At 43.4% G+C, this 25,284-nt stretch overlaps 1 protein-coding gene across 3 annotated transcripts in view; it reads right to left on the bottom strand.

Annotated features, from left to right (window-relative positions):
* Nucleotides 1–1,789: 1,789 nt before the first annotated feature.
* The window catches only part of LOC109938255 (breast cancer anti-estrogen resistance protein 3 homolog), an 87,781-nt gene continuing 64,286 nt past the window's right edge, over nt 1,790–25,284 (bottom strand). For 2 of the 3 annotated variants that reach the window (XM_048602131.1, XM_048602130.1), the window contains exons 2-7: nt 17,415–17,543; nt 15,228–15,673; nt 12,915–13,015; nt 10,624–11,363; nt 3,276–3,391; nt 1,791–2,345 (exon numbers count right to left, since the gene is read on the bottom strand). In XM_048602131.1, the coding sequence (XP_048458088.1) occupies nt 2,291–2,345; nt 3,276–3,391; nt 10,624–11,363; nt 12,915–13,015; nt 15,228–15,673; nt 17,415–17,543 (1,587 nt within the window). In that variant the 3' untranslated portion in view covers nt 1,791–2,290. Of the gene's footprint in view, nt 2,346–3,275; nt 3,392–10,623; nt 11,364–12,914; nt 13,016–15,227; nt 15,674–17,414; nt 17,544–25,284 lie in introns of all 3 variants that reach the window. The other variant, XM_048602129.1, reaches the window with a different exon arrangement.

Here is a 25,284-nt window from a genome sequence, read left to right as displayed (position 1 = left end):
GGATCCCTTCCAACACCAGCACATGGGGACCCCTTCCAACACCAGCACATGAGATTCTACACATGCTCGCCGAGCCGGTGGATTTGTTTGTAAACATTTTGTCACCCTGCTTGGTAACATCATCAGTGCGCCTCCGGTGAAGCGTCGGCGTTCTGTCCCGCTTGTTGTTTATCTGCCTCGGTTTGCTGGGGTGGTTGGTCCCACTTCCAGTTCTGTTTCTCTGTGGTTTGCACACAGGGTCTAATTCAATGTGTTTGTTGATGGAGTTTCGGTTGGAATACTAGGCCTCCAGGAATTCCCTGGCGTGTCTCTGTTTGGCTTGTGTGTTTATCGATATGTTGTCCCAGTCAAATTCCTGTCCCTTGTTGTCCGTGTGTAGTGAGACAAGTGAGAATTGGTTGTGTCTCTTGATGGCTAGTTGGTGTTTGTGTATCCATATTGTCAACTTTCTTCTGGTTTGGCCTATGTAGTATTTCTCACAGTCCTTGCATGGTATTTTGTATATTACTCCAGTTTTGGGTGTGGGATCCTTTACATTCGTCAGTAGCTGCCGTAGGGTGGTTGTCGGTTTGTGGGCTACCCTGATACCTAGAGGTCGGAGTAGTCCTGTGGGCATCTCTGAAATGTCCTTGATGTACGGTAGGGTGATCAGTGAATCTGGCCGTGTTGTTTCTTCCTGTTGTCTGTCTCAGAGGTAACAGCGGATTGTGCTTTTCGGGTATCCATTTCTTTTCAAAACTCCGTATAGGTGCTCCTGTTCTGCTTTGCGTAGTTCTGGGTTGTTGCAATATGTTGGGGTTCATTTAAGTAGTGTCCTGATGCACATTTCTTACAGCAGAAAGCCCCACCTCAACGCTGCACACTCTGGAATTTGTGTTCACAAGTTGCAAGTGGAACTTGGAACGCACGGTCTACAGAATCCAATAAAGATGAAAGTCACAGTGAAACAGTCCATCAGGCCCTCAAATACTGCCTCACTCACCTCCCCCACCCTACCTCCAGCCAGATACAGCCAGTTGCAGTAGTCTTAGACTAACAACCTTGAAGTTGTGGATTCAAACCTTAATCAAGGATTGTTGCGAAATTATATTCAATAATTCTGATTATCAGTGAGGTAACATCAAGAATAACTATTTCAGCTGTCACAATTCAACAAAAATCAGTCCCATCACTGGATAAGGTATTTAATTAAAGGCCGTTCTCTCTCATATAAGGGTGCAAAAGATTGCATGACGTGAACCTTTCCCGTTGGTATTCTAGTTAGTACCTATCCCATCCCACATAACAAAAAACCTATCTAGTCCCAACATTATGCCATAATGCATTTTGTGGGAGCTTACTGTGTTCAAATTGGCTGCTGCATTTCCTACACTAAAACCGTGATACACTTCAAAACTACTTAATTAGCAGAAGAGTGCTTTTAACTGTTTGGTGGTGGTAAGAGGCACTTTATAAGCACACATTTCTGTCTAATTGGTTCACCTACAGCCTTCAGCAAAGCAAATGTGCTATTTTCATCCTGAGTAAACCTCTGAGCTTCACCCTGTGACTGATCCTGAGTGTGCCTGGGCAGACTGGGCAGTGTTGCTTTGTCAAACTGTCTTGATCCCAAAAACAAATAAATCTCAGTAACTCCTCACATGTCCCATGGAGAGTGCATGAATGTTGGATTTGTACTTTGAACAGCAGCAATGAAGATTAAGACACTGTCGTGTACAATAACACCATGGCAGAAATTATAATTTTGGTGGGATTGGAGCGGTAGAGAGCACACAGCGTGTCTGTCACATTCTCCACCTGGTCATCTTTCCATTGATCCACTATCGGGAGTAGCTATTTGACAACAAGAGGCATCACACCCACAGCTATTTCTGTCCTTGTGCATCAAGAACAGGTTGCTAAAAAATGTGCACGTTATCTAACACTCTCCTGCCCGACCTAAAGCTAAATGCAACATCCTAACTCGTCCTTGATTTGATCCCATCACTGAGGCCAGAGTAACTTGATTAAGTCAATAATTATATACAAACAGAAACAGCAGGAACTGTGCAGGAGATCAGAATGTTACTTGAAATTACAATTATGTTACTCTGTGTGTATATTGATTGTTGGTAAAGGCACAGGGTGAAATCTCCCACCAGAGCAAACAGTCTTTTTCCTATCCTTCAAATCCCACCATCATTTTGAAGGTCTTGTTTAGATCACTCCTAAATACAACAATATTTGTGCGACTTGTTCTGAAGTCATTCTGGTACTTAACTTATTATTTTGTGAATGTAAATCCCAAAAGCTAAACGATGGGCTCCACATTTGCTGAGTTGAAGTTGGTTGGTTTGCCGTAGATTCTGTAAAGGGAACACACCTTGATAATGTGGCTTTATTGTTCTGATGAATTAGCAATACATCAGCACAAACTTTCAGCACCAGATCTCCCTTTCTGAAGTTCATTGCACAGCAGTTTAAAAGGCATCTGGATGGGTATATGAATAGGAAGGGTTTAGAGGGATATGGGCCCAATGCTGGCAAATGGGACTAGATTAATTGAGGATATCTGGCATGGATCAGTTGGACTGAAGGGTCTGTTTCTGTGCTGTATATCTCTATGACTCTAAGTGAACACATATTTCCAGATGGGGCTCTAAACAAGGCTCTTCAAAACTGAAACATCACTTCCTCCCATTCTCCTCCAATACAACAGTTACCACTTCAATAATACAACAACTACATGATCGTTGCCCAACATTCGCTTTATCCATGCTCTCTGCCTCCTACATCCCAGTTGAGCACCCATGATGTGATTCCTACAGATTGAATTTCTCCTTCCATGACATTGTATTCAAACGTTCCAGCAGGTGGTGCTGAGAAGCAGAAATCCAAACTCATTCCCTCCTGCCCAAGCATTGGCAATGACACCAGACAAATCACACACACATTCCCTTCTGCAACTGTGTTATAGTTGTGATTTCAAATAAACCTGTTGGAACTTTAACTTGGTGTTGTGTGACTTCTGAGTTTGTCCACCCCAGTCCAACACCAACACCTCCACATCATGGCGACCGTGTTTAAGCTCAGCTAACCCTGCATAGAACAGAGAGGGAGGCTAGTCCCTTCTGCTGGTCAGTACATTCAGCCACTGAGGCGAAGAAAGGGAGGAATTTTAATTAGCTTTTACTGGACAATCCTCCCTCTTCCTTCACTCCACACCATGGTGTAGCTTTTTCATTATATTCTGCTATTACTATGCACAGTATAAATAGTGCACTGGTACTGTTTACCTTTCTGTTAGATCTAGACGCAGTTGGTGCCCATGAGGCAAGGTAATAAGCTCCAGACCTGAGCTCACTCCCATCTGCTGCTTCACTTCTTCAGAAATGTTAAGTATCCTAGCAACCTGGAAAGTCCAAAGTTCAAATTTATTAGTTGTAGACAGGAAATTGCCATTTTATTAAAAGGTTTATTTTTCAATTACTACTTATATCACTACTAAAATAAAGCCAAGCGTGACCATTTCCAAAGTCAATACCCTCGTTTCTAAATTCACTGGCCTGGCACAGAATTCGAGAGCAATGAGGAGATTTCAAAAAAACAATGTAATCCAGGCACTCTATTCCTGAAGTATTGGGAAGTGGGAAAGACAACAAACAGTTCAAATATGAAAAATACACAGGAACATGGGAGAGCTGACTATGTAAAGTTTTCCTTAAGCAACGGGATTACAGTTATTCTTTGCAACTTCTCAGTGCAAAAGGTTCAAACATTCATGCCTGAATAATTTACACAAATTCACCGTAACGTATTCATAAACAAAAATCAAAACTTGCTAATAGTTTGAATCAGAATAACATGTCAAAGATAAACGGTCAGGAGTTACAGCGCTAGAATCACAAAGTAAAGACAAGACCCTTTGTACCATCAGGTCTGCACTGACAAAAAACTGCTCAATCTGCACTAATTCCACTTCCCAGCACTAGGCCACTGCCTTGAATATAATGACACGTCAAATGCTCATCCTTTTTAAAGGTTGTGAGGTTTGCCACTGCTGGACAATTAATCCAGAGGTCTGTGCTATCAATCTAGCGATATGAGTTCAAATCTCAAAATAGAGGAGCTCAAATTCTATATGGGACGGCACAGTGGTTAGCACTGCTGCCTCACAGTGCCAGGGATCTGGGTTCGATTCCACCCTCGGGCAACTGTCTGTGTGGAGTTAGCACATTCTCCCCGTGTCTGCGTGGGTTTCCTCCGGGTGCTCTGATTTCCTCCCACAGTCCAAAGGTGTGCAGGTTAGGTGGATTGGCCATGATAAATTACCTGTAGTGTTCAGGGATGTGTAGATTAGGTGGGTTATAGGGGGATGGGTCTGGGCGGGATGCTGAAGGGTCGGTGTGGACTTGTTGGGCCAAACGGCCTGTTTCCACACTGTAGGGATTCTAAAAAAAAATCTACTCTCCCAGGCAGTGCATTCCCACCACCTTCAAAGTGAAAACAAATTTCCTCAAATCCCCCTAAACCTCCTGCTTTTCACCTTAAAATTACGGCCCCTTGTTATAACAGCAGCTTCCTGTCCACCCTGTCCGTACCCCCACAATCTCATACACCTCAATCTGGTCCCCTCTCGGCCTGCTCTACTCTAAGTAACCCGTGCTTAGCTAGCCTCTCCTCAGAGCAAAACCGCCCCATCCCAGGGCAACATGCTGGTGAATCTCCTCTACACCCCGTCCAATGCAACCATATCCTTCCTATAGTGTAGGGACCAGAACTTGACACAGTACTCTACAGCTTCAAAATGCTTTTATAATTATGCCACAACTGACAAAGGCAAGGGTCCCAAATGCCTTCTTAACCACCCTATTAACCTGTCCTGCTGCCTTCAAGGATCTGTGGTCAAACACCCCGAGATCTCTCCGAACTCTGATCTTCCTAGTGCCCTGCCTTGTCTTGTTACTTCTTCCAAAGTGCATAACCTTACAATTTCCAGATTTAATTCCATCTGCCACTTATCTGCCTATCGAACTGTATCCTCCTGTAACCTAAGAACTTCTTCCTCAACAACCTAACCAATGCTTGTGTCCACAAACTTACTTATCATCACCCCCACATTTTCTTCTATATCATCTGTCTGTATCAGAAACAATAAGGGACCCAGTACTCATACCACCGAGGCCACTATACACTGGCATCTAGTCACACAAACAATCTTCTCCCACCACCCTGGCTCCCGTCACTGAGCCAATTTTGGATCCAATTTGCCAAGATCCCCCTGAATCCCCTGTGCTTTAACTTCCGTTATCAGTACCAGCTCACAAACACTGGTGCCTGTTACAGTAAACCAGGCCATATGACATACCGGTCTTTTTTTCATTCATTAGCAGGATGAGGGCATCGCTGACCAGGCAGCATTTATCGCCCATCCCTAACTGCAGTTCAGAGTCAACCACATTGCTGTGGGTCTGGAGTCACATGTAGGATGGCAGTTTCTTTCCGTAAAGGACATAAGTGAACCAGCTGGGTTTTTCCAACAATTGACAAAGGATTCATGGTTATGTTCAGTGATCTTTCTGCTTTAGTAGCTGCACATAGCTAAATTTCAGTCAACACATTAGTGTGTTCTGCTCGGAGAGTTAGTGAAATGCCATCACCTCAATTAGACAGTGATCTTAGCATGGATTTTTCACAGCTGATGGATTCCTTCTGAAGTGCACTCATTGTCCCTTGTAGACGAACACTAGCATCCATTTCACACACAACAAACTCCCACAATCTAATGTGATCACTGAAGTTGTCGGGAATTATGACTGAAAAATGTACATTCACCCAAATTCAGAAGCACCCTCTGCCATTCATCAAACAGAACCCTTGTGACCTCTAACACCCACTTAAACAGAAAGGTGGGATCTTAAGATCCTTCTGTTAACATAACTTTCTCCCAATGCTACAGTGAGATGTTAACATACATTGCACATTCGTGGGCTGTGTTTGGGAATCTAGAACGTTCTGACTTAAAAACACAAATTCTACCATAAAACCAGCTGACACTTGTAGCAAGACAACAAGGTGCAGGGCTGGATGAACACAGCAGGCCAAGCAGCATCGTAGGAGCAGAGAGGCTGACGTTTCGGGCCTAGACCCTTCACTTGTAGCATATAGGTATAAAATGATAAATAGCCCTTTACTTTGTAACTCAGCTCTAAATTTGTGTCCTTGATTGATGACATCATATAAATGATTGTTGGAAGCTCCAAGTTAATAAATGTTAAATTTCAACACTTTCTCAAAGGAACTACAAGCTCTGCAGATTATCTAGTACTGATTATGTACTGATTATCTTTGTGCACAGTTTAGCTAATGCAGTTCCTGATGTTGCGATGTGGCTTGGTAGACCATTGGCTATGAAATCCTTTGGGATGTCCATAGGTTCTGAAAGACACTTTGTAAATGCAAGGCTTTCTTTAACATAGTTTCAATCTGTATAGGGATGTAATCTGTAAGAGCTGATGTCTGTGCAGGACCATCTGGCATTGTACAGGAACAGTTGAAAGACTAATCAGCTGTAAATTGAATGAACTCTTTGAAATAGTCTGCAATAGTCTTCTACAAAATAGCAAGAGACTGTGCTGCATCAGTTCCACATTGTGTGCTTCCATTCACTGCTGTTAAATTCCTGCAATACCAGTGGTTGAGGTCTCTATGACAAAGGCTACAACTATTTCAGTTCAAATTTGCCATAATCTAATACAATGCCAGAACAAACTCCAGGGGCTGAATGGCCTACTCTTTTTTTATTCCTAGTTAGATTACAGTTTGTTGACGATAGTGAGCGGTTAGAAACAAACAGTTCAGAATGTTTCCTATAATTTGAGGCTGGAATTTGAAGCAAGATCCCGTGCACAATGACCGAGTGCATTCATTACTGATTTCATTTTAGTGGAAGCATTAATCTGTGGAATTTAACTGGGTTCGCACCTTTATTAAAATAGCACCAAGCATTTGTGTAATTATTACCACCAGTATTTGCCAAGGTTTGCTTCTAAAGCTGTATTTCAAAGCACGTGGCATTAATAAGCACTAGTCAACCAGAGAGATTAGGGAATGTTCTGACTTTGTGCATTAGTCTAAAATGAAAAACAGTGTATTGACACTGCTCAATCTTCAATGGCAATAAAAACTGGGAGAGATGCAAGTTACTGTCTTGCAATCACTATATTGTACAACACGTCAAAATTACATCTATTGAATCCAAATACTAAAGTGCCACAGGATATTCACCTTTGTTTTGGGTGCAACAGAGAGTTAGGCACTGCTGAAGCATAGGAGAAGAAAAATGTCTATCAGCACTTATACTTACACTCTGATTTGTGTCTAAAATTAAACTTGTATCAAGATGGGTAAAATTTGATCCAGTTGGTAGAATTTGCTTTTTACATAAAGCAGTCAGGAATTTCCAAATTTACCTTCAGGAAAAAGAGGTGGAGAATTTTCAGGGATTTTCTGTGCTTGATCCTCAGAGTTTTCCAGCCAATGGCTATCTGCTTGGTTACTTTTCTCGGGCTGCCATATTTTCACAGCGCATATAAACGAGGCAAATATATCGCCAGTGTATTTCCTTGCAGCCTTTTGGCTAGGGGCATCTGTTTAGCCCTAGTGGACACAGAAAAGGCTGTTCAAGCTGAAATAGCCCCAGGGCCTGACTCAGCTACAGGCCAGCTCCACTACAGGTGGGCAACTTTGCAAAGTAAAGCACATAATCCGTACGACTGAAATATTAGCTGTGATCAGGGATGTCCGTCACTGCAAGCCAGTAGATCAGTGGCTTCCGTTTAGGGTTGCCCTTGAACTACGCAGAAGATTAAAGCCAATGATTTTCTATGATGAGTCTTTTACAGTGTGTTTCATCATGACCCTGGAGCATGGCACTGTGACCACACCAGTGGGTACCTTTTGGTTATTGATTTGTGCCAATGTAAGGCATGGTAAGGGGCTGCTGTGGTCATCCCTCTGCCTCTGGTGGTCATTAGTACTGCTGTTCCAAGGTGGGGCCACACAAAAGTCAGCAGACAGTCCCCTTAGCGCTGGACTCCTATTTCTGCTCCCAGCTGGAAATGCTGGAAGATCCCAGCTGTGTCCATTCTACTGAATTTTCTTCTCCAAATATCCCACCATCACCCCTGGATAATGGATTGCTTTTTCCTGATTAGGAAAGTACAGCTGCGAATCCTGCATTTGTTAGCCACCTGAAAGGACACATTCTTTTGATTCGAACAATACTCCTGAAGGACATCTAGCATCACCAAGCAGCCTTTGCACCAGTCCTTGATTGAATCTTCAGTTTTGGGCAGTTTGAAAAATAGATCATTACAAAAAGGCAAAGAGCTGGAAGCATTTAAATCAAACTGATTCTACCTCATGGACAAAATAAAATCTGAAAGAACTGTAAATCAGGTACAAGAACAGAAGTTGCTGGAAAAGCTCAGCAGGTCTGGCAGCATCTGTGAAGAAAAAATTCAGAGTTAATGTTTCAGCTCTGGTGGCGGTTCTGAGGAAGGGTTACCGGACCGGAAATATTAACTCTGATTTTTTCTTCACAGATGCTGCCAGACCTGCTGAGCTTTTCCAGCAACTTCTGTTTTTGTTTTCTACTTCATGGACAGTTTGCCATTGTTCATATATTACAGTTATGTTTGAGAATCAAATCATTTACTGCAGAGGCACCAGCCGTTCAACAGTTTCATTTCAGTTTATTGCCAACAAAGGAAAAGCATCACCTTTTTTCAGAATAGGGCTGGAGTGGGAGCCTTGATCGGACAACTATCAGTAGATGGAGCCCTTCTGTCCTGAGTTTACCTCCCCTGCCAGTACTTGTTTTCAGTTATGAAAATGTTGTTAATTACAAACATCGCGTTTTAATTATCTATTTCTCCAAACTCAGCATTTCAGTGGGAGGAATCACTAGGAGCTGGATACTGTTAGGTTCCCAGCATGTCGAGAATGCCAGTATCTATGCCGACTGATTCTCTTTATCACTGCAAACTTTCTGGGAATCTTCATGCATGGAAACTAATCAGGGAGCTATTTGTGACACAAAAATTACTATAAATATCACTGTTTCAAAGATGAATCTATATCTACTCCCTTCTATAGACAAGTGGCAAGTGTTCTAGCTGTGGGGCAGACTACTGTTACATTTTGTTACCTCCATTAGCAGGAGCCATGCGAGATTCAACTCTTCCCTATTCGGAAAACAGCAATCCATTATCCACAGGATAATGTCAGGATATTTGGAGGAGAAATTTCCCACATGCTGATTTGTGCTGCTGTTCTAAAAGATCTGCACTGGTTGTTTGGGAGGGGAATGATTTATATGGGGGTTTCCAGCATACCCACTGGAGTATGGATCGGTGAAAATCACCGATAAAGTGCTGGAGTATAGGGCTGTAGCATTTAAAAAGGGGGCACAGCCTGCACATCTCAGAGGTGGGAACGTGCAGGTCAGAAACAAGGTGCATTTGGCCCACTCACTTAACTCTCATGTAGCTTCCCTACATGTTTTATCAATCCGTTCAAGAAACTTTGAAGGATCCGCTGGGGCAAACAGCAAAAATAAGACAGCAGCGCATGGCAGCATACAGAGGAAACAGAATGTTCCTGTTTCTGAATCTCCAAGTGAATGAATAACTCCAGAGTGTCTGTGCCAGGCAACAGCTGTGCCAACTGGACAGAGCCAGCACTGGGACTGAATACTAAATCTCTCCCACCACTCCATCCCAGGACTGATGAACAGTGTTGCTTCTGACCATTTTTCCTGTCTTAGAAAATGTCCTGTGCTGATTATGCACTGCAAATTCAGCATGGAAATCATGCCATTAATAAGTTAAAGTGTTTTCTGAAACATACCACCAGTAAACACTATTGGTTTTCCTAATATCATGCATTAAAGTCAGTTAGATATCAGGGAACAATGCACTGGCCTATCAGTTTATTTATTAACATTTCCCACCAGCCATTTCACACTCTGAAGGATTCACACAGCAGATGCCAGTACCGTTTGATACATGTCCAACATTCTGCTCATCCAACTTAGGCTGAGTTTATGTGATGTGGTTACCCCTCCCAGGAAACATATTCTCATTTAATTCTAAGAATACAAAGGGAGTTTATACACTTTTATGTTCTTATGTCTTGCAAAAAAGATCTAACCAAAGGTGCTACGTTTGGGCTTTGTAGTGATTCCAACTGTTGTAAAAAAATATTAGAAGCATCAGACTGAAAATGTGAGATACATTCTGGCATAACATTTCAGTAAGTGACCTCAAAATGATCAGCACACTCACCATTCCTCCACCTGCTATCACTGTGTCCCTAACTCCCATATTGTTACAACCCACAACCAATAGGGGCTAATCATCTTAAAATGCTATCAGCAAACTACTCTTCAGATAGCTGGCTTCACCTGATCAGTCTCCATTAAAATACTATACAAATGACATCTTCATGAAAGCATTCAGCTGACCCTTTATTTAGCCTTCCTGACTTGCACAATGTTACTCTGAACATGCAACTAGCAAAGTCAGATATAATTATGCAATTTCACAAATCTATGTTGTGAGCTGTAACACAAATTCTTACCTGGCAATCCACTTTCAGGATGTGCTTGGCAATAGTTGAAGGGTCATTATTGGCAAACAGTTCTTTAACATGTCTGATCACCCATGTTTCCAGGGGCTTGTTGTCAGGGTGAAGCATTTTAGATTTGAAGTCATTCGGTTTAAAGCAGGAAATGTTCTCAAAGGAGGGTGCAATGAAGACTGGGTCACTGGTCTTTTCCTCATCTCCAACAGAAGAGACTATGAACTGAAATGGGCTCTGCTCTGAAATGCTGAGGACAGAGTTGGCTCTTTGGAAGGAGATCTTTGGCGCTTCCTCAGTTTTTAGTCTTTCTACAAAGCTGTCAGGCTGGAAGAAGTACTGGTCTGTCCCTGCCTGCTCCACAGAGGCATCATGTTTCAGGTCAGTGTAATGACTGCCCCTTTCTGGGCTGCCAGCACTCATCTCACCGTACTTGCCTCTGTCAGAATTGTTCATTAGTGAAGGGGCACGCGGCATCCTTAGTGAGGGCACCTTGCTGGGCTTTGGAGGTGGTTTGGGGTAGAGTTGACTATCAGACCCTCTCAGTGCTTCCCCTGCTTGAAATTCCAAAGTGGGGCTTCGGGCAAATGTTGGGCTGAGAGCAGGCTCACTGCCTGTTCGAAACACTTGGGGCTTGATGCATGCAGTTCCTTCCATTCCTTTATGCTGCTGTTGCGGAGGCTGGTGTGATAGCTGTAGTGGTTGCTGTTGTTGCTGTTGTTGGAGCGGAGGTTTCATTCCTGTGAGGAAATGACAGGAGTGGTGCAGCAGATTAGGATCCAATAACAGCTAATGTTAGCTCTAGCCCAGAGGAAGGCAACATGCCACTGAGTCAGACATTGCAAAGGCTACAAAGGGTGTGCTACAGTGTCATGTCTGCTGGGTTTTGGCTGAGATTTTCTATCCAGCCACACTGTAAGGTGGGCGTAAAAAAAAAAATCCATAGCAGTATTTCAAAGAAGAGAAGGGAACTATTCCCGATTTCTAGAGCAATATATATCCCCCAACATCACCGACAACAAAAAATCTGATGAACTGGTCACTGTCTTTTTGCATTTTTGTGGGATCTTGCTGTGCACAAAAACAACTACTTGTTTTACACTGCAACATCCTCTACATTTCAAAACCTATAAACGGTTTTGGGATGTCCTCAGGTTGTGAACAGTAATGTACAAATTCAGATTCTTCCTTCTGTGATATTTACAGAAATTTCCCATTTTATGTGAGAGATAGATTCCTGAAAACCACTCCTCAAAACAAAGCAGGTTTTCCCATTTAATTGTATGTAACATCAGGCGATGCATTCCCAATTTAAGATCCCAATACACCACATTAAAGTAAACAAAAGACAATGTAAAAATATCTTCTACAATTCCAATAAAGCAGCAAAGAACCTAAGCAAAGTGCTTCTTTCCCTGATTACTTTAAAATGAAGCTACAAAATACATCCTCACAATGTAGTCGGTTTATATTTGCAAGACTGATTTTCCCCACTGCATTTAATTTGTCTTATCCCTAAAAGTTACCAGTCAGTGCTGGGGAGACCAAAACCTAAACTGAAAGTTTGAGAGAATGGGGATCCAGCCAGCTGGTAAGTATGCAGACAGTTACAAAAGAAAATTTCACTCTGTTCCCAAAATACTTTTTAATGTGATAAGACTGTATAAGTGAATAAATAAGTAGCAATTTTTTAACTACTTAATAACAAAACTTCTCTATTTGAGACTACCTAAAAAGGGAGAATTGCTGCATTTAAAAATTACAGGCAAACAACTTGCGTTAAACATTTTGATTCTGTTACTGGTGTACAAGACAACAACTATAATATGATCATTAATTAGTGTTAATTACAGAAGGACAGCACGGACAGATTAATACACTAAGAAATGGATCAAATAATAAAACACCAAAGCTTTGCTTGTTACTTTTGATACAATATTATCAAAAATCACACAACACCAGGTTATAGTTTATTCAAAGGGTCAAGCTTTCGGAGTCTCACTCCTTCTTCAGGTGTCGTCGACTCCAAAGCTTATGTCTTCAAATAAACCTGTCGGACTATAACCTGGTATCGTGTGATTTTTGACCTTGTCTATTCCAGTCCAACACCAGCAACTCCATATCGTGGATACAATATTGAAGCAAGACACAAATATACAAGGCAACAGCGATCATTGAACAAGGTAAGAAACCTGGTAAATACAGCACAGGCAGTTTAAAATGAGGAACAAAAAAACTTCAATGTCTTTCTACCGTAAAATCTTTGAAGACTGGGACTGATTCAAACTCACCCAAAGGAAGGTAACTTTCCGACTGATGGGATTTCAAGGGTTGGCGTCTATCCTGCACATAGTCAAGACTTGCCGGCTGGCTCCCACTCTTGTCTTTATTCCTATGGTGACAGAAAAAAAGAAAAGCTTTTAAAAACCCGTATATCTGTCACCTGATGGTGCTTTAAACATTTGCCAAACTGATGCATAGAGATGCAAGTACTTTTCAGCAGAATCCTTCCTTTGCTCACATCTTAAGCACTTGGACAATGCCAAGTACAGGCACCTGAAGACAAAAGGGACTGCTAAACTACCTAGAAGAACATAAATATACTGAATCCCCATCTTATAGCTGAAGGAGTTCAACATAAGATGTAAAACAAATATCAGTCTGGAAAAAGAAATCATCAACTTAACCTGGTGTATATACTCACTTAAAACAGCTACAGGGACATTTACTGCCCAAGGTCAAAGATGGGAAAATGACGTCATTTTAAAATGTTACAGGGATACAATTTTTTTCAAGGACAATGGTCACACAGATAATGCTGAAAACTAACTGGAAAAGTCCAGAATCAATAATTAACATGGAGTAGTCTAGTTTTAACTGGGTTATACAGGGGATTATACAAGTGAGGTATGTATGAGTTTCATTGTACAAAAGTGAATCGGGAAGCTGATGGCAAAGAACTGTACAGGAAAAGTCTTGGCAATGAATACTTTCGCCTGTTCATTTAGCTTGAGGTAATAAATTCAAACTGATCAAGATCATGAAAACAGCACAAGCTGTCCTATTTCATTTCAATTTCATCAGCTTTATTTGTTACATTTTTTAATAGTCTTACATACAAAGGCACTAAACAGAGTTTGATGATCTTAAAAGCTTTTCACACTTTGCCAACTGATCCACTGACCTTAGCAAAAAAAAAAGTATAATTAATAAAATTGCTGGAAAAGAGAGACATGCCATTGAAGCTTTTCACCTGGCACTCCTCAGGACAGATGGTAGAGGGGAAGGGGTGCTGATTCTCATGCTGTAAAATTCCTTTTCCCATGCGGCATTAATTGTTGTTCCCTTTGGAATTTGGATCTCTCCTGAGGAATGCAAGGTGAAAAGCTTCGATAGAGTGTCTCTTTTCTCAGCAATACTCTGGTGGCTGTTAATAAATATTTCTCAGTTGGAAGGTCTGAGGCACAATCAGACTAAGGAGGAAGAAAAATGTTAAAGGACACAGAGAAAGAGTAGGGAAATATGACTAGAGTAGATAGCCTAACATTACTAGTTTCGTCCCATTGTGCTAGGAGCACCTCATTTCTACAATCATTGGATGGCTGGAAATGTTTGAATGGAAAAGGATCTGTTGTTAAAATCCATTAAAACCACTTCTACTCATTAGAATATGGAGCCGTAGTTTGGTTGCAGTTCCCCAACCCTTGGTCGCTTGTAATTCTCAGCAAGCCTTCTGCTGATTGTGTCGACGCATCTGAATTCCCCACTGCTGCTCCACCACCCCTCACAGTCTGCTGCTAAAGCTGGGACTGCACAGGAGGGAGAGCTGGTGGAGGTTGGGGCTGGGGGAATAACCAGTATGAAGTACTGTGTGCATGTGTATCCATTTAACCTTCACTTTATGAAGCCAACCACAACAAAATCCCAAACAGGAAACATTCAAACATTCAACCATCAAGACAGTTTCTTTAAATGGAAAGCTCGTTCCCTGGCTATGTTTAAAACAAAATAAGCACACAGGGTTATTTTTATAGTGGATTTCTAAGAGCTGCCTCTGTGCCAATTGCTCTTCTGGGAGTTTTAACCCTGAGCAAAAAGGTAGTGAGTGCTCCTTATCTAAGCCAACAGGAGATCTCTGCACATTATGCAATGCAGCTCTCAGCTAAAATTTTATGTGTTGCTGCTAGATAGGGAGACACCCCTAACTTGAATCTTAATTTTTTTTATTTATTCATAGGATCAAAGTGTCTCAGGCTGGGACAGTATTTATTGCCCATCCCTAATTGCCCAGAGGGCCGTTCAGAGTCAACCACATTGTTTTGGGTCTGGAGTCACATGTAAGCCAGACCAGGTAAGGATGGCTGTTTCCTTCCCTAAAGGGCATTAATGAACCAGATGGGATTTTTCTGACAATCAACAATGTCATTAGGTTGTCATTAGACTCCAGATTTTATCTTGAATTCAGATTCCACCATTTGTCATGGCACTATTCGAAACTAGGTGCCTGGAGCTGGTTGGATTAACACTCCAGAGAGAATACCACTAGGCCATCACCTCCCCCTAATCTGTTGCAATTAATGAATTATTTCCTTCCAGAAACCCACCTCAAAAGGTTTCCAGCTGACAGAATCCGCTCTTGACTGGGCCTGTTTGACACGTTCAAGCTCAGATGCTTTTCTGTATCCAGTTTTCCATCTGGCGCGCTGCAGACCTGTTGCCTTACGGGAGCAGCTGGCCCGTATTTCTCCTCCACGCACCTCAACGGCAAAGTCCGATTTATGGGTTGGAAAATGATCGCTCCAACCTGTTCGAAGATCGGTTTGCGGTTCCCCACGTAGCACCTGACCAGCGCGGGGATGCTGTCAAAGCTGTCCCGCTCAAACTGGTACTGCAGACGACTGTAGCCTTCATGTAACCTGACAACCACTCTGTTGATTTTGAAATGGTGAGGTGTGTTCTTCCACTGACAGGTCAACACCTGGTTGCCTGGGCTGGAGAGGGATTCACGGATGAGGAAGTCTCCATCTCTCTGAATTAGGGACTCTGCAACCTTCAAACAGAAACACCGTCAGCAGAACTCAGGAGCATGTTCAAGGAAATTTATACACAGCCCTGTCGAATATGATCTCTGTCTATCGTAACAGCATTGAGTATTCGAGAACCTGCTAGTTAGGTTAATATTTCGCGTGCAGCACCCAACCAAACCAGATACAATATCAGGAACAGGAGAAACTGTAGAGAGAAAGCAAAGTTAACATTTCAGATCTGGTGACTCTTCTTCAGTACTGACTTTAGCTAGGAAAAAAAGGTTGGTATAATGCTGAAGGTGTGATGGGGGAGCGGAGTAAACGAGAGGCGGAAATGGAGCCCGGTGAGACAGAACAACAGTTGGACAGACAATGGAATGGGTAAAGGTCGGCCCGGGAGAATCAATAGCTGCTAATGGGGACAAATAGCTGATGGATCAGCACCACCTTCACACTGATTCAGAGCACCTTGACCCCAGTTCCAGCTCAGCAAGAACCTGTTCTTTGTGCTGCCACGCTCCAGGGCAAATATATCCTTCCCTTGTACCAGTACACAAGAGATATACCCATCAATTCACTGTCAGTTCAAAACGATTGAGCAGCACTCACAAAAACAATCTTCACTTGTACATTTTAATCAGGGGACACCAGATTCCCAAACACTGGACCAAACTGCCTGGCTCACATTTTACAAGAATGCCCAGTCTCCTCCCGCGACCACTCTCTCTCCGACCAGCACCATCTGCAGAGGAAACAGTCTCACCAAATCAACCTGATTGAATCCTTACTCCACATTTTAATCGCATCTGCTACGTCTCCACTATTCCACAACATTAGACAGAAGGCCTTGCGGCGTTTTTACACGTTACACATGCAAGGTCTTGATGTTGATGTTGTCTCAGCTGAGGGCAGTTCTTTCAGCACCAGCTCAGCATCAACCTCAGGCACCTCCTGATCAGTGCAAATGAGAGACTGAACGGGTAAATCTCATCTCCGTGGTAATGGTAAACTGGATGTTATTGTACTGTCTGGTCAGGATGCTCTGTGCCTGACATTTCGTTCTACTGAGGTCAATAGAAGGAAGTGTCAGGCTGGGATTACAATGAGTACCCAATGTAACAAAGTCTGTACAGCCTCCTGACAAAGATCAATTTCATCCCAGCAACTTACCGAGTCTCCTTTCGATGGAAACTGCAATTTCCTCTCCAAGCCACTTGCCTCCTGACTTGGAAATTTATCACTGTACCTTCAGTGTCACTGGATCAAAATCCTGGAATTCCCTTCCTAAGGGCACTGTGGTTCTACCGACATACATGGACTGCAGCGGTTCAAGGAGGGAATCTACAACACCTTCTCAAGGACAGTAAATGTTGGCCAGTCAGCGACACTCACATCCAGTGAAAGAAATCATACGAGAACAAATGTGAAGGCTTCTAGCTTAAAAGATAAAAGGGCAATGTAGGTTTAATGTGATCATGTTTTTTTCATTTACAAACCAGCACACGGCATTGTGAAATTAGGGCTCTGGGGAGAATGATCTCATTGCTTGTATTGAAATAATCAGTGTTAAATGATACTATAAAGTCTAGACTGACTCAAAACCACATGGGATCTCTGGAGAGTCCCATGTAGGAAATATCGTCTCATTTCTGTGCTAAGTTCTAGCAGCACTGTTCCGACAATTCAAGTAAAGTGAACAACCACAGCTCAAAGGAAAATAAATGCCATGGTCCAGATTAAAACAAGCAACGCTTAGCAGCATACCTTCCTGGGAATTTGCCCATGGTACCAGGCATGACTTCGTAAGTCTTCACTGTTTAACTTCAGTTCTTCCTCCAGCTCCTTTTTCAGTTTCTCAGGTGTTGAGTCCATTATGTACCTTTCCTTGGAGAACTGAAAACAGAACAGCAGAAACAAAGAGTCTGTCAGAATCCCTCCAGCCAGTCCTCATTATGTTACCCACAGGTAACGGCTGCGCACTTCAATAAGATTCACTCATTGAGTCCACATGGGGTTCAAAGGCATGTTTGGCCCATGATTCCCATTTTCCAGCTGGTCTTTTTAATTTCAAATCAATAGCTGCAGGAGATGAATTACACTCAGTCACACCGTTCACGCCTAGCAGTTGGAAATATCCTCGCTTCAATCGAGCTAACACTGTCAGATCAGACACTATAATGGTTCTGCTCACCTACAGGAAAACGTGTACCCCCCAAGCTGCAAACACTGCTTTTTATTTGTGTTGTATTGATTTGATTATATTTAGTTACAAAAAGTTAATTTCTGTCACAGCATTATTTTATGTGCTAGGAAAAGCTCTGTACACAGCTCCCAAAAATCAGCCTCATAAAGGTTCCCTTTCTCCATGAGCAACCCTGATTCTGACAGTTGCCTGGAGATATAGCAACGGTGATATATATCCACCCTCTCACTTCCTTATCCTGTTGGACAAAGGTAAGTAGCAGAAAATAGATATGAAAGACAAAAAGACATTCAAACCCTCGAGCTAATTTTGAGTATGTGAATGAGTATATGTACAAACATCTGTGTTGATACCCATGTTTATTTCTGTGTGTGTGTGTGTGTGTGTGTGTGTGTGTCTGTGGTCTACTTTGCCATTGAGCATTGAGTGATTCCGATTCCTAATACAACTCGCTCTCCATTACTATCAGTTTAATGAGCTGATAATTCACTTATATTTAATTACTAGTTCATCAAAACACCAGAGTGGACCAATGTTTGCCTTGTTATTATTGTTTACTTGTCACTCCATCTCTGCTTTCATATTCATTAACATGGTGTGTTCATGAGTTATCTCATCTCTGTCACTGCTTCTGTCTCATCTTTTCATAAATGTATTACTTTTGCAAGAACAAAGTAAACTTTCTATCACTAATATTTTTCAAGTATTGTTTTCCTTACGGAAGGAACCAAAGTATTTCTGCACCTTTGATCTCATCCTGGGTGCATCTGATTTTATGCTTAACTCCTTGTAGCTTCATCAGTTTAAAAGGACCATAGATTGCCAAACACCGCAGATTCCATTCCTGCATCATCCTGTCATTATTTGTCCACACATCATCAATCAATGCACTTCAAAATATTTTTTCAAGTCCTTAAACATGGTGAGGATTTTCTGAAAGATGTGACAACATCCTAAAAGTGCGAACCTTTCCATCTTGATTGCAGTTCTGGAGTCAGAAACAGGCAAGTAAGTAAGTAGGTACCAGTTGGGTAGTGTGCCAAGTGCCAAGTGGGTTGGGTGCTAGGCCAGTGTTCCCTCTAACCTGTGCAGCCATGCAGCCGCTGGGAAGCTCTGTGTACATCGAATGGCTTCTGCTTATGAAGCTGGAAAAAAAAATTACAGTGGACATTGGTGCAAGCTTGGTATGGGGGGGGGCAGCGGTAGGGTACCATGTAGTTAGTATGCCAGGTTGTGAGGTGGCAAAGGAGCCAGGTAAGTAATGTAGTCTCGAGGGTGGGTGGGAGATATCGGCTCATGTGGATTTGGGGAGGGTGGGTATCATTTCGATGCGGGTGTCTGGGAGGATGGTGGAACGGGTTTATTGATGAGCTCAGACTGATCAGGCCCTAGGTGGGAGAAAGGCCTGGGCCAGGTCCCTGGTGAGTGGTGACAGATCAGTCCAGAGCAGAGAAACAGATGGCACAGGAGAAATGGGCAGTGGTTCTGGGGCAGGTGAAGGAGGGTAGTGGAGCAGGGCTCTGGGGCAGTGGCAAGTGGTGTGCAGGTCCCAGGAGAGAAATGGAGTCAGGTCAGGAGCAGGTGAAAGCGGTGGAGGTGGTCAGTGTTTGGGGGAGGTGGAACAGGTCGGGGAGTTGTGGGGTTGGGTGGGGGGGGGGGGCGCGGGGATGCGGCTGGTGGTGTACCTGGGTGCATGCACTAGGTAAGTATGGGATCTGCTGAGTAGTTACTCTGGAATTAAACCAAGGGCTGAACCTTAACTTTCTGGGAAAATGCAAGTCACGTTGAGTTTGAGTGAGTGATTCTTGTTGTATCTCACACAAACATGCCGCATTAATTGTTGTTTGAGCTCCCATGACGAAAATCACAGTAGATTTCAGGGGGAAGTCGGTGTCTTGCTGTGGGCAGGGACCTGGAGGGGCAGCATTGCTTTTCCATCAGGCAGGGAGCGTGACACCCAGGCCATACCAGCCTGCTCTGAGGTTCTTACCCGGGTTAGAGCAGCTGGAGGACACCCAGCACTGCAGGAAGGAGCTCAAGGTCCTTCTGCAGTCTATCGGGGGAAACATCAACATCATTCCATCATTCTGTTGGATACTCACACTCCCTCTACCTCAGCTACTATCCCCACCTCCCACCAAGGCCCATGCCCTACCACTCTTACTACTGCCTACACCATCTTCCTCACTCATTCTCACCCACTCGAGCATCTCAACTATGATTCTCAACTACTAGGCACCACTAATCCTCATATCCTCCTCACTACCTACTCACTCGCTCAGGAACCCCTCTCACCTGCACCAACGGTATTATCCATGCTGCCCACTTCCACCTCCCTCAATTCCTGCCTCTCCCTCCTTCAGGGGGAAAAGAGCATCAGGCTGAGCAGCAATTTACCGCGCAGGAAGTTCCATTTCTCAGACTTCCCTCTGAGTGTTCTACCACGGGGATTCCACAGGGTTCCCTATGCACAACTCCCATCTCTGCTGGAATAAGGACTTGTCTGGCCATTGGAAAATCCAGTTTTCCCAATCTCCACCATAACCCTCCCATACTCATCCATAAGGAAAACAATGCAGTCAGCAGTTTTTAACATGGGCTTTTCTCATAGAGTCATACAGCACAGAGACAGACACATTGGTCCAACTTGTCTGCGCCAATCAGACATCCCCATCTGACCTAGTCCCATTTGCCAGTGTTTGGCCCATCTCCCTCTCAACCTTTCCTATTCATGTACCCATCCAGTTGCCTTTTAAATGTTGTAAATGTACCAGCCTCCATCACTTCCATACACGCACCAGCCTCTGAGTGAAAAAGTTGCCCCTCAGCTTCTTTTCAAATCTTTCCCCTCTCACCTTAAACCTATGCCCTCTAGTTCTGGACTCCCCCACTCTAGGTAAAAGACCTTGGTTATTCACTCTATCCATGCCCCTCATTATTTATAAACCTCTATAAGGTCACCCCTCAAGGTCTGCTCAAGTGACACTAGGAGTTTGGGGAAAACCTTGGAACTTCCAGCCAATTCCCACTTACCCTGATTCCTTCCTCATCAAGGAAAAGCCAATGTCACAGGCAGACCCTCCTGTTTAATTGGTGGAATAAGCTCTCTGTCAGATTGTCAGGGAATATCCCAGAATGGGACATGGGATCTTCCAGCTGCTGTTGCCATCGAGCGATCAACCCTGCAGCAATGTTTTCAGTCAGGCTTGGTGACTCTACCCAAAATCTGAACGACAAGGTAGCCCTGGGATTATAGCTCCCACCGTGTGGTTACAAATCCCTTCTTGTCTTGGACTCAGTGGAGGCCTGACTCAAAACAGAACAGTTACTTTTAAAATATAACTGCATGGTTGATCCATTGTGAGGTGCACACTGAGCTCCAGAGAGAGCAAAATGGAAGGAAAATATTCTGTGTGATCCTTCCCATTTACATTAACTGTAAATTCAAATTTTTGAATGATGCTGCACAGAAAGAGGGCATTCTGTCCAATGTGGCTATCCTTTTTTGAAACTTTTTGTTTTATTTTTCTATCAATGGAGAGCTACTTTGTAACCATGCTCATCCCTAGGATGTCTTCCAGTGCCAATTCAAATATGTCAACCTTGCACTACAGTGCCCTCTGGTGGTACTCTAGAGAATGTACATGATGTAGTTATATACAGAAATCCCAGCAAAAGTGAAGTTCCTTCATTAGACAAGCTATTTTTATTCTCTAATGGAATGTGGGTGTTGCTGGTTAGACAGCATTTATTGCCCATCCTTACTTGGCCTTGAGGAGGTAGCATGGTGATGCCTTCATGCACTTCTGCAGTCCATGCGATGTAGGTACATCTATAATACTGCTGGCAAGGAAGGGAGTTCCACGATTTTGACGCAGCAACATTGAAGGAACAGCGACATATTTCCAAGTCAGGATGGAGTGGGATTTGGAAGGGAACCTGCAGATGGCGGTGTCTCCATGTACCTGCTGCCCTTATCCTTCTAGATAGATTTGGAAGGCAGTGCCTTAGATAATACACACTGCTGATACTATATGCTGGTAGTGGAAGAACTGAATATTTAAAGTGGTGGATGTGTTGCTAAACAAGTGAGCTGCCTTGACCTGGATAGTTTGAGTGTTGCTGAAGCCGGTTGCTGGCAAGTGAAGCAGGATTGCCACCACACTCCTGACTTGTGCCTTATGGACAGGTTTTGTGGAGTTTGGAGTTGAGTTATTCGCTGCAGAGTTCCCAGCCTCTAGCCTGCTCTTGTAGATACAGTACTTCCTGGTCCAGTTTAATTTCTGAGCTGCAGTGGCTCAAGAAGGATCCCCTCCACCACCACCTGGGTAACTATGGGCTGGGCAGTTATATATCACCTTGCCAGTGACACCCACATCCCAAGAATTAAAGGGAACTGATTTACAGATTAATTGCCACAGCCTGCCATCCCCCAAGTCAATCAATGTAAATTAGAACAGAATCTTGACAACAGTCTATTGAGTCGTTCTCTCCTTCAGTACAATAAAAAGGTATAACGTCTCTATTCTTATCAAACTATTACAAAATGTTTGTAGCACAGAAACAGGCCATTCAGTTCAACAGGTCCTTGCTGTGGTTTATACTAATACAATCCACCTCCCACCTCTCTTCATCTCAATATAACCTTCTTTTCCTTTCTCCCTGTATTTATCCAGCCTTCCTTTAAATGCATCTCCACAATTCAACTCCACAACTGCCTGTGGCAGAAAATTCTATATGCTAACCACTGTTTATAAAAAAAAACTTCTGAATTTCTTTTTGTGTGAATGTGTGACTCATATTTACGGGGCCTGAGTTCTGATCTTGCTCTCATCTTCTCTACATCTATCCTTTTAATGACCTTGTATGAAGTCATCCCTCAGTCTTCTGAGAGGTTCTTTCTCCTGGCCGAGGAATCTAGTACTGAGGGTTAAACTCATGACAAGTGATCGATCTTTTAAGATTGAGATGGGTAATTTCTTCACTCAGAATAAGAGTCAAAATCATTCTTAACCTCAGTTAAAGGCAACTTTCCCCCACCCTGACCTCAGGTAAAGATGGCCTTCAACACCTCGCTCACTGCTGGCCCCTACTTTCCAAACCGCTCACTGTTCCTTTATTCATAGATTACTTCTCTCTTGCATTTGATGCCGATGGGTTCATAGTGAATGGATTTTTGATCTCTTCGGGAATCAAGCAATGTATGAGACAGGCAAAAACGTGAAGTTGAGGTGGTAGCTCAGTCATGATCATGCTGACTGGTAGAATAGGCTTGAATGGTCTAATGCTGCTCACATTCTTTACATTATCATGCTCCTATTTAAGATTTACTGCCACAGAATACAAGTGGGGGACAGCGGTTTGGAGGAATGACAGACTGTCACACTGGTCCATGTTATATAGAGCCAGCTGCTGTTGGTATAGAGCAGACAGTGGGCTGTACAGAACATATCCAAAGATCTAGTAGCTGATTTCTAACTTTCATCAACTCCCATTTGCACAGCAATACCTCGACTTTAACATTCTCATCCACGTTTTGAAATCCTTCCAAGGTCTCATTGCTGTAATCTCCCCTGAAATTCTCCCCTAAGATCCCAGTGCTCCACCAATCCTGGCTTGTTGCGCTCCCCAGATATTCATCATTCTTCCATTGATTGTGTCTTTGCGTGACCAGGCCCTGAGCTCCGGAATTCTCTCCCGTGCACCTTAAAACCTCTCTCTCCTCCTTTAGGGCTGCTCCTAAAACCCACCCCTTTGACCAAGCCATTTGGTCACCTGACTTAGTATGGGCAGCAGGGTTAGCACCACAGCCGCACAGCGCCAGGGACACAGGTTCGATTCTACTCTTGGGTAACTGTCTGTGTGGAGTTTGCAGATTCTCCCCATATCTGTGTGGGTTTCCTCCGGGTGCTCCGGTTTCCTCCCACAGTCCAAAGATGTGCAGGCTAGGTGGATTGGCCATGGGAAATACAGGGTTAGAGGAATAGAGCAGGGGGTTGGGTCTGAGTGGGATGCTCTTTGGAGGATTTAAGACGGATAGATAGGTTATTAATTAATAAGGGGATCAAGGGTTAAAGCATGAATGGGGTTGAGAAACGGATCAGCCATGATTAAGTGGTGGAGCAGACTCAATGGGCCAAATGGTCTAATTCTGCTCCTATATCTTATGGTCTTATGGGTCAATATGGGCTCAATGGGCTGAATGGCCTGCTTCCACACTGTAGGGATTCCATGATTGATGAATGTCTCCTTATATGGTTTGATAATCTATTTGATAATACTCTTGTGAAATGGCTTGAGACATTTTACTGTGTTGAAGGCAGTCATATAGATGCAAACTGTTGTTGTTCCGAATGTCAGGTTGTGGAATTGCTCCACAGCAGACATCACTTTTGAAGTTGTAAGAATGAGGCAAAGGGTAGTGTTCACTTTGTACGAAGCAAGAACTCAATCATTCACAATTACTCATCCATCCCACAATAGTGATCATGTCCAGGTTCAACTGAGTCAAACAGCAAAGGAGCAGACCCTGAGGTAGTAGGAACTGCAGATGCTGGAGAATCCGAGACAACAAGGTGCAGAGCTGGATGAACACAGCAGGCCAAGCAGCATCATAGGAGCAGGAAGGCTAATGTTTCGGGCTTGGACCCTTTTCTGATGAAGGGTCCAGGCCCTAAACGTCAGCCTTTCTGCTCCAATGATGCTGCTTGGCCTGCTGTGTTCATCCAGCTCTGCACCTTGTTGTCAAGGAGCAGACCCTTCTGTCCAACTTGTCCATGCCGATCAGATATCCTAAACTTAACCAATCCTATTTTCCGTGTTTGGCCCATATCCCTTTAAGCCCTTCCTATTCATGTATCTGTCCAAATATCTTTTAAATGTTGTAATTCTACCCACCTCTACCACTTCCTGTGACAGCTTTTTAAATCTTTCCCCTTTCACCTTAAACCTATATCTCCTAGTTTTGGACACTCCTACCCTGGGGAGAAAGAGCTTGGCTATTCACCCTAGCCATGCCCCTCATGATTTCATAAACCTCCATAAGGTCACCCCCTCAGCCTCCGAGCTCCAAGGGAAAAAAGGTCCCAGCCTATCCAGCCTCTCCTCATAACTCAAATCGTCCAGTCCCAGCAACATCCTTGTCAATCTTTTCTGCAGCCTCTCAAGTTTAACAACATCCTTACTGTTGCAGGGCGACCAGAATTGTATGCATTATTCCAAAAGTCACCTCACAAATACCTTGTTCAGCCACAATATGACATCCCAACTCCCACACTCAATGCACTGACCAATGAAGGCAAGTGTGCCAAATGTCTTCTTCACTGTCCTGTCTCCCACGTGATGCAAAAGGAAGAAGGTAAACCTCTGCTAACACAACATAGCAGGCCAGGCAGCATCAGAGGAGCAGGGCCGTTTCATTAAAAAATCAGA

Source organism: Rhincodon typus, chromosome 10 (assembly GCF_021869965.1).
Source record: "Rhincodon typus isolate 14 chromosome 10, sRhiTyp1.1, whole genome shotgun sequence".
NCBI lineage: Eukaryota > Metazoa > Chordata > Chondrichthyes > Orectolobiformes > Rhincodontidae > Rhincodon > Rhincodon typus.
This window is presented reverse-complemented; position numbering and strand designations above follow the sequence as displayed.